This window comes from Podarcis tiliguerta (assembly GCF_965153285.1).
Source record: "Podarcis tiliguerta genome assembly, chromosome: 4".
Lineage (NCBI taxonomy): Eukaryota > Metazoa > Chordata > Lepidosauria > Squamata > Lacertidae > Podarcis > Podarcis tiliguerta.
This window is the reverse complement of record NC_139537.1, coordinates 64,514,522-64,523,835: the sequence shown is the minus strand read 5'-3', so window position 1 is coordinate 64,523,835 and position 9,314 is coordinate 64,514,522. Positions and strand designations below refer to the sequence as shown.

General features: G+C 42.3%; 2 protein-coding genes across 8 annotated transcripts in view; one reads left to right on the top strand and one right to left on the bottom strand.

Moving 5' to 3' along the window:
- Positions 1–474: 474 nt before the first annotated feature.
- Positions 475–7,332, bottom strand: TRAPPC2 (trafficking protein particle complex subunit 2). 2 transcript variants are annotated; one of them, XM_083437508.1, is made up of 6 exons: positions 7,193–7,328; positions 6,011–6,172; positions 5,300–5,408; positions 4,770–4,912; positions 3,508–3,595; positions 475–1,734 (listed from the first exon to the last, which is right to left on the bottom strand). In XM_083437508.1, the coding sequence occupies exons 3-6, from the start codon at positions 5,390–5,392 to the stop codon at positions 1,636–1,638; spliced, it is 423 nt and encodes a 140-aa protein (XP_083293634.1). In that variant the 5' UTR covers positions 5,393–5,408; positions 6,011–6,172; positions 7,193–7,328; the 3' UTR covers positions 475–1,635. The 2 variants fall into 2 exon arrangements, with proteins under 2 accessions (XP_083293634.1, XP_083293635.1); XM_083437509.1 differs by lacking the exon at positions 6,011–6,172 and having other exon boundaries at positions 7,193–7,332.
- The window catches only part of OFD1 (OFD1 centriole and centriolar satellite protein), a 39,663-nt gene continuing 36,504 nt past the window's right edge, over positions 6,156–9,314 (top strand). For 2 of the 6 annotated variants that reach the window (XR_014510414.1, XM_083437435.1), the window contains exons 1-2: positions 6,156–6,619; positions 9,091–9,192. Coding sequence is in view for 5 of the 6 variants with exons in the window: in XM_083437435.1 (XP_083293561.1) it covers positions 9,097–9,192 (96 nt within the window). In the remaining variant the exon portion in view is untranslated. The remainder of the gene's footprint in view (positions 6,620–9,090; positions 9,193–9,314) is intronic. The other 4 variants (XM_083437437.1, XM_083437439.1, XM_083437438.1 and 1 more) reach the window with 2 other exon arrangements.

Here is a 9,314-nt window from a genome sequence, read left to right as displayed (position 1 = left end):
TCAAGAGTAAAACTTTGTTGAATACCACCCTGTCTTGTGCCCATTTATAATGGGCTGTACCCAGTGCTGCCATTTTGTTTGCACAACAGACTCTTGCTTGTAAAACAGCAACTTTCTCCTCTCCTGAAGCCCCTCGTGCATTCTCCAAAATTGATCCAGCAGATTGGTGGGTAGTGGGGAGAGGAAGCAGAAGTTCTGCTGCATGAGCAGAACACTGCCTGCACAGTTTTGGGTGCCAGCCATAGTGTGTGTTCTTGAACAGCACAATGTCACAGAATCCTTGGGCCAAATGGTTTTGTGACTTGTGTTACTGTAATTCAGAGAGCTCTGAAGTATTATGACTTGTGCTAGTTATCCAAGGCTTTTTCTACATATACTAAAGAAAAGAGATCTAAATGGTTAAAGACACAGCATACTCTGTTTGTACTGCTGAATACTTCCTCCTGTTAAATTACAACATACCCAGGGCAGCAGTTAATATCAGAATAGTTTAATGAACTGAAAGACTTAATGACCCATTCAGAAAGCATCAATGCATATAATATTATAAATTTACATTTTATTTGGAATGTTAATTCAGAATCTCTGCAAATGAATCAAACATCACATATGTTATCCTATTACTTCAGTATGTTTGTCGTGAAACGTAACCCCCAAGTAGGAATCTAGCACAATGAAACTTCAATAGGCTTAAGCAAAACATATAAATGAGTTATTTAATGTAAGGCTTTATTGAGAACCAGACTACCTATAGATGTTTTTGGCTTTCTTCCTTACTCTTTTCCAGGCTAAGGCTATATGGTCTTTCATATACAGTACACATCACTGATGTCAAAGTTAGAGGATTAAGAATACAGGCTATTCAATCTACCTAGAATAGGACTGGATAGTGCTTAACCTGATTGGATTGTTCCCAATATAATAAGCGTATTATAGAAAACAAAGTAGTGGGATTTAGTTCTGACCTTTTAAATTTCAGTTTAGTTGCTTGGTGTTAATACTTTGAGTAAAAACTTGAGGAGCAGCAAGTTACTACAAATAAGTTTTCAGGCAAAACACATCATCCTTTTTGCATCCTGTTGCTTCATTCACATGTGCATGTGATAATGAAGTCACTTGTAAGCAAATAGTGCGTTTCTGCCCAACTATGTGCTCAATTATTCCAATAAAATGGTAGCAAGTTGAACTGAGGCGATTCACTTGTAACTATGTGTTTCGGGGTAGTTGTGTTTCTGTTCTGCTTTTTCATTTCAACACACCATTCTGGTATCTGGTTAGTCTTAATACTGACATAGCCCTGAACTGAATGCTTTCACACTGATCAAAAAATCCTGAGGTCTGGCTTGCTTTAGTTATTAAAAAAAACTAGGTTCTTCATTTAACCTTTTGCCAAGCTAGTGGAGGTGCTGCTTTAAATATTTAATTTTTAAAATTAATTTTGATATATACAAATGTTTTATAGCTAGAGTGATCACCTATAATAAAGACATCTGTTAGGCTCCTGAAATTGGTTTTCATACAAGGTAATAGATAGCCTTAAGTGGTTTGTTTGTTTTAAATATAGATGAGCCTTTATAGGTTCAGAAATGTCAGATATACAGCTGGCTAATTAGGTTCTAATACAGTTATAGTAACTCAACTTAAAAGATGCTTTTTCCCAAGAAACTGGACTTTTCTGTCAAATGCAGTTGATCGAATCTGGGAATTCTGTTCATAAAATGGATTCATCGCAAACTGAGGAAGGAAATTAACATAGTGAGAACATATTAGTAATTAAGACATGCCAAAAAAGGTCTAGGCTGAACCACTTTGAGTGGCTCAGTTCACACATACAGCTAAGCCAAATTACAGCCACTTTGCTCCTCTGCCATTCCTGCTGCTGTGAGCTAGTATGTTATCTGAATCCAGTCTTGTGATTTATCTTGCTCTAGACAAACTGCAAAGTATTGCTCTTTGCTTACAGCTCATGGTTTGTCTGGAGCAAGACAAACCATGAGCCCAGGTTTGGACATGCAATGCCAAACCATGGCTTAGCGCACAACAAGAGGAGAATGGTTTTTGTTTAGTGTTGCTTGTGAATTAGGTAAATATGACTATTCAGTTGATGAGGTTTTTTTTAGAAAAGGAAAATTCAACACTGCATGAGGGTACTTCATCTTCCAACTATCTCCAAAATCTTCACAGGAGTCCCCAAACCCTGAAGCAGATTTTGGTGTACACAGGGGCTAGTGAGAGAAGTCCCACTATGCAAGCAAAAGTCTCTACTACAGGTGGGCACAACTGTTATTTCCCACTATGATCAACCATCTCCAAATACTTTTTAGACAATAAGTTAATGTCAGGATCTACATGACTGTTCTAGCCATACGTAGCTGTCTGATACCGCCCTAGTTTGTACTTCATATTAAACCATAGTTTAAAACAAACTATGGTGTAGCATGCTGCTACAGAGTTCTCCGCTTCTCCCCTGCTTCTGTGCCACCATTTGATAGCTGAACCTAGGCCTGTTTCTTTCCAAACAAACCATGAGCACAATCTAAGCTTTTCAGCAGCATGGACTAGCATGGTGTGCATTCACAAGTCATAATTTAATGCAATGTACAAAGTGAGTGATCATATTATTTCTGTCCTTGAATGAGGAGGCAGGGCCAAATTTCTTTGCCTCTTGTTCCTGAAAAGCAAAGTAAGTGCAGATCATTTGTTTCTACTGTGAAAACCTGGCAGGAAAGAAGGGGTGTGCATACAACTCCTTCCCTCCTATGACACATGTTGCTTCCTAGCATAAGTCACTGACTCATTTCAGAAGCGGTCCAGCTTGCTTTCCTGTATTGTCAACACAACTTGTTATACCTGTGCTGTGGAATCTTCCTTTCCATCACTTTGGGGGTGAGGCAGGGGGGAGTCCTTGTAACGTAAGCCTAAATATGTCATCCTTTATAATATAAACATGCTAAACAGCAATTTACACTTCCTTCTAAATGCGGTTCTGTTCATAGACTTGACTGCTAATTAACCTCCTCTAGGTGAAAACTGAATAAGATAGGGTGCCTTTTCCAGACCAAGATTCCCAATATTAATACTACATAGCTTCCTATACAGCGGTACCAAGGTTTACGAACGTAATCATTTCTGGAAGTCCATTCTTAAACCGAAACCGTTCTTAAACTGAGGCGCTCTTTCCCTAATGAGGCCTCCCACTGCCGGTGCCCTTCCACTGTTCAGATTCCATTCTTAGACTGAGGTAAACTTCGTAAAACACTACTTCCGGTTTTGTGGAGTTCGTAAACCATATAGTTCGTAAACAGGGCTGTTCTTAAACCAAGGTACCACTGTATTAGCACAGATAAGAGTTGATCAATGAAGGAAGATATAGGGCTCTCCAGCTGTTGCTGGGTTACAACTCCCATCATCCCTGACCATTACCTCTGGTGTCTTGCACTAATGGGAGCTGTAGTTCAACAATAGCCAGAGGGCACAATGCTAGCTACCTCTGTTATGGATACTTACCTTTATATACAAGTCATAGACATCACTAAAGAAGTTTTTGATTCCATCTTCTTGCCTTACATCATGAAGCATTATAAATCTCATATGTAGAACAAATTAAGAAAATAACAACTTTTTTAACAGTAGTGGGTGCCTAGGGGTTTTACCAACCACCCTTCCTTTATCCCTGATCTTTTCCTTCCTCTCACAGCTTGCCCCCAGTCACACCCTGTACTCCCTGTCACTTATTGGGGGCAGCAGGTATGTGTGGATAAACGGGAAGAAAGACCCCCACCCCCACTTCTGCCAGTAGCCCTACCTGGGCTGCCACTTGCTTTTCTCAGGCATGCACACTAGGTTATCAGCATGAAGACAGACGAGTGCAAGTACAATATAGAGATAAAGGTACTAAGTCGGACTAGACCTGAGGGTCCCCTAATTTGATTCCTGAACTAAAAGGGAATTGCCTAGATTTGTAGTATGTGAAACAGATGGCAGACATCAGCCAAGTGCACCTTGTATGAGCGGGTCAAGATGGCCTAAGCAAGTGAGCAATAACATTTGGAAATATGAAATCATACTTCCATTGGGTACAAATTGAAGGGCCGCTTGTGTGACCCAAAAGCAATGTTTAATCCTCTCCAGATGGCACCATGTATTTCAGTTCATAGTTGCCTCCCATTCTCAAATGAATACACTCTGGTTCTGCATTAGCTCAAAATCAATCATATCCATTTATCCCTTTTATTAACTACAGAACAACAAAAAATGCTCTAAAACAGGTGGGGAACCTATTTTGACTACAGCCATTTCCTTATCATTATCTGCCTTACTTATTGGCTTAAAAGGGGAGACTCGCAAAGCCTTTTCCAGGTCTCTCCTGCTTCCCCTTTAAGCCTCTGAAATCAGGGCCTGAAAGAGGGAGGGATGAAACTTGCAAAAGGCTTTAAGAGCCTCCAGAAGGCTCAAAGAGGAGTGTAGGAGCTGCCATAAAGTCTTTGCAAAAGGCTCTTTGAAGTATGGTAAATGAAAGCTACTTCGAGGGACATTATTGCACAAGGCTTTGATCCAAATTCAGTTTATGAGCAGGGATTAAATCCTGCTTCCATGGCTGTGCCATCTTGTTCCCTACTGGGAACAGAATCCTGCAGCCAAGGTAGGACACCATCAGTGATGTCAGCTGATGGACATGGTTTGTAGAAATTGGACCCCTTGGCAAATTGGACACCTTGGCAGACCAAGACATGCCCACAGGTTGGAGGTTCCAGCAAAAAAGGATATGTCCTGCTGTGACAAAAGCAGAAACAAACCATTCATTAAACTTGTCCACAGTCTTCAGGTACATATTATTAGACAGCCACATGTTCTCATCTACTAGGTCAAGAGCAGCATGAGCTATGAACTGATTGAGATGGCGATGGTCATCCTGAAAAAAACAACAAAACTGAGTATGGCATAAAACAACTTTCTGTGATGCGCTGCAAAATGTAATATACATTTGGCCAGTAATGCACCAGATATACAGACAGTATTCTTTCTGCCTCCATAAAATGTTAACCCAGGGTATGACTGGATGCTGAATCAGCCTGATTTGGGGGATGAAGTGGGGCTGGAGGGGAGGGAAGAGGGAGGAATCAAGCATCAATCAGATACATAGGCCCTACATAAGGGCAGTAACATTTTCAATGGCAGCAAATTTAATTAGAAACCAACTATTGACATCAAATTAATACAGACCTTGAGCTATCAGCTTTCTGGACTTAGACATGCTCATGACTATGTAAAAATTCAGTATTTATACAAAAATTTGCACCTTAGACTCTACTTTACCAGCTGGTAGAAATTCCATTTCAAACACTGGATTATCATGGTGACCCACAATTACAAAGTAGAAGCTTCCAGACATGATTAAGATATTCCTTCTGAAAAAGAGAATAGATCATACAGCTGAAGTCTGAAAAAGAGCATAGATCATACAGCTGAAGACTCAAGCTGGTCTTTCTCTCCAACCTTCTTTCCTAAGTAGCTCTGCTTTCATCTGGACCACACTAGTGAGGCCAAGAGTGAAGTCTTGTTGTAGGGGAAGCCCAGAACCTCCGTTCACAGTGCCCAGGCTTGCATCCTGGGGAGGTCACTTTAGTGCTGCAAACGCAGCAGTTAACTTCACCCCTGGAGGCACACTCCATTGTATCTCCAGGCAGACCGATACCAACAACAAAAAGAAAAGAGATTATTGATTTCAAGGTCGTGGGTTCGAGCCCCACATTGGCCTAAAAGATTCCTGCAAATCACAGGGGCTAGACTAGATGACCCTCATGGTCCTTTCCAACTATGCAATTATATGATTCTATCATCCTGGCAGACATTCAGGCCTCAGGGTGAGTGGGCATGAACCGCACAGAACCTCAACGGGGAACCACCGGTGTCCCCCATTAATGCCTCTACCCTCGACCGTTCAGCGGGGGGCCAGTTTTACTATTTTCCAAGCAGACGTTTTAACAGGAGTAGGAAGAAGAGGTTTTACCTGAGCTCCAGAAAGCAGATACAGAAACAAGAGAAAACAGAAGGCAGCGAGGCGCTCCTCCCCAAAACATCCGGCGCAGAGTGATGTAGTCATAGAGACCAGCCCCTTTTATTGGTTGATTCTGATGGGCGGGTCTCTCAGCGGCGAGTTGTCGCGAGAGTTCTGCAATAGCGACGTGTTTGGCTGAGCGCAGTAACCGCGGCAACGAGAGCCTAGAAGCGGCGGTTGGGAGCGAGTGGCCGTTGGGAGTGGGGGCGGGACCTTGAGAAGCGCGTCTGCGCGAGGCCGTTGGAAGAGCCTCTCGTCGCGCCTCAGAGGCGACTTCACGGACTGCTGCTGCCTCCCTTTTTCTGCCCGTGTCAGAACTTCCCCGCTCTCCTCGCCACAAAATAGACCCTGAAACTCGGAAGGAGGAGCTGAGAAGGGCCCCGCCGCCGCGCCTCACGAGTTGTGCCCGGCCGGCTTCCTGAAGCGCCTCTCCTTGACCAGAGAAGCGTAGCCGCTCCCTTTCGCAGCCGCCCTCGCGGTACGACCAGGCGGGCGGGGAGCGGAGTGCGCTTCTCGGGGCCGGCCAGAAAGCAGGCGGGGAGCGAAAGGTCTAGCAAAGAGGTGGGCTAGTAGGAAGGGTCGTTTAAAAAAAAAACACGTAAGAGAATGTGCTCTGGACTGCGCGCAACTCGCATTGTTATTATTGGTATTATTTAGAAGGTGTCTGAAGTTTCCCAGGGACTACGAAAAAGGTCGGGAGACTCAACCTGTAAAGTAGCTTACCCCCTAGTTCGTTTCACAATTGAACAGACACCGTATTGGGGAATGGGTAGGAAACGGGGAAAACCCTGGCGTTGTCCACTGCTAACATGGCCTGTATTAAATTCGGTTGCATCTAGTAGTTAAATGAAATAGGCAGCTCGAATACTGTGACAATAGCTCCTCCTCCAGGGCAAGAAGATGTATTTTCTTTCTCTTTCTTTCCCCACTTGGCATTTACCAGGGCACTGGATGGAGATAACAGGGAGGCATACTTCCTTACAGGATGAGCTGTTTGACAGAGGAGCATATTGTTTCACGAGGTGGTGGTGCATGCACATAGCCAGGATTTATTGGGGGGGGGGGAGCATTTATGTTAGGGGGCAGAACCAAGCTAGCTGTGATGTGATTGGTCAGTTAAGTATTTGTATTTACTTGATTTAGGGGTAGCAGCTGCCTCTCCTTGGCTACGCCTATGTGGTGGTGACTTCTTGTAGGTGTTTAAGTAGAGATGGCTGTCACAGGTGTTGTAATCCTGCATTTCTGATCTGGTGTTGAGCAGGTCTAGATGACATCTCAGATTCCTTTCAGTTCTGTTATTCTAGAATCTTAAAACAATTGTGTCACCACATACGTCAATTTTCTGTTGATTCTGAATGTTATGCATATCGTAATATTTCATAGGCAGAACAATCTGAGTCGGCCCTGGGAGGCTGGTCACAACAAATTCTCAATTACACTCACAGGCTTGCCAACCAGGATGAAAAGCAGTGTTTAGAAACAAAGATATGAAAGGTGTCAGAGATATGGCACCTTAAACCTAGGTTATGAGCCCAACACCGGAATGTCTAAGCATGCTTTTTTAAAAAATACAAAGCTGAAAATGAATGAACTACAGCTAAAATAATTCTATTCATTTTTCACATGGTGTCTAGTCCTTATCCTGCCAATCCCCCTAATATTCTTAAGCGGGTCTCTTTTTCCAGTCTTCAGAGAGTAGCTGGAAGTGTGGAGGCAGAAAAAGGTCGTCCTCTCCTTCCACTCTGTAGTTTTAATCTGAAATCCTAGGCACAGCACTGTGCCCAGAGCTCAGGAACTGCTCATGCTAATGAATTTCCCTGTCACAAAATGCGCCTAGAACAATGGGAGTTTTGAACACTGATGAAAATGGAGGGGTTTTTTGGCGGGTTTTTTGCTGCACCAGCTCTAAGCTGCTATAGCAGAGAGGCATAAATCAGACCCCTCTCCAGAGAGTGGATGGGACTAAGATCCAGTGAATCCTACCCCACCCCTTGTAGTGCCCATTTCAGGGCCTCATGCTGGCTACTCTCTGTGGCAACACAACTGGCAGAAGCATTGCTGTGTTTACCACAGCTGTATAATGCAAGGGTTGACGTCGTTGTGACACTGGTCAACTCACCATTGGGAATTGAGCCTATTATATCTGCTGTACTGGCCTAATCCCCAGTTCTGTTTCTTGATCATTTTAGAATTGGAAGAATATCGGGAGGTGGGATGGAATGTTACTTACATTTTGTGCACAGTAAAAGTGAGATGTTTTAATGTATGGTCCTAAGTGTACTTATTCAGAAGTCACTGAATTCTGTGGGCCTTGTTCTTTGGTAAGCACATATAGGACTGCATTCTAGTTCTGTTTTAGGGGCATTCAAAGTATGCTTTTGATGTACCGGTTTTCATTCATACAGAATATAACATTAAAGAATCATGCACATTAAAGAAACAAAATAAATATAGAAAGTTCATTAGGCTGTTCAGACTTCAGTAAGGCACCCTTTTTTAATTATAATGTGTGTTTCAATCCTACCTTCAACCTTACTTGCTTCAGTTACCCTTTACACTGCCACAATCCCTAGTCAATCTCCTTGCAAACCCATTTTAAAATTTCCATCCCATTGGGATCAAACCTATTCATACAATTTTGAGGCCTGCATTTTTAAAAATGGACAAGTCTCCAGTTCTTTGCCATTGTAGTTTCAATGCTCTGAATAGAACAGCTGGCAACAGAAGAACATAGGAAAGTGGCTTAGATATATAACTAATCATGCTTGTTTACTTCCTTTGTTGAATACTGCTTTTGTAAGTACCAGGATGTTTGTAGATGGCAAGTGTTTACTTCACTAATTGATAGCCCTGCATTTGCAACTCAAAAATGCTGATTTGATGCATGCTGCTAAGAATCACTTAAGACTTTAAAATTTTGAAATTCGGGGTTTTGATATGCGATTATTAAAAACCTGGCAACATTTCTGTTACCATGGCTTGTGTTTTTGGTTGTCTGCAAAAATAGCAATATTGTTTTCTCATGTTTTCAGATCCTAATGTCTTCAGATGAATTTCCAGCTCTGTCACAAGATGAACTCCGGAGAAGACTATATCAGACATTTAAGAGCCGAGGTGTTTTGGATTCACTTAAGGTATTTGATATAATTAAGCAAGATTAAAATAAGGGTTTTAATTTATTAAGCAGTATTTATACCCTGCCTACTCACTGAAATTCTCAAGGCAGCTTTCAATATATTTAAAGCACAATAAAGTA

What these genes read in the sequence shown, in the direction of transcription:
- TRAPPC2 (XM_083437509.1), bottom strand. Translation starts at nt 5,392, where the DNA reads ATGTCTGGAAGCTTCTACTTTGTAATTGTGGGTCACCATGATAATCCA. An exon ending in CTGGTAAAGTAGAGTCTAAG is followed by an intron (nt 4,913 to 5,299) that starts GTGCAAATTTTT and finishes TGTTTTTTTCAG; the next exon opens with GATGACCATCGCCATCTCAA. An exon ending in TCTATGACTTGTATATAAAG is followed by an intron (nt 1,735 to 3,507) that starts GTAAGTATCCAT and finishes TTCCTTCCTCAG; the next exon opens with TTTGCGATGAATCCATTTTA.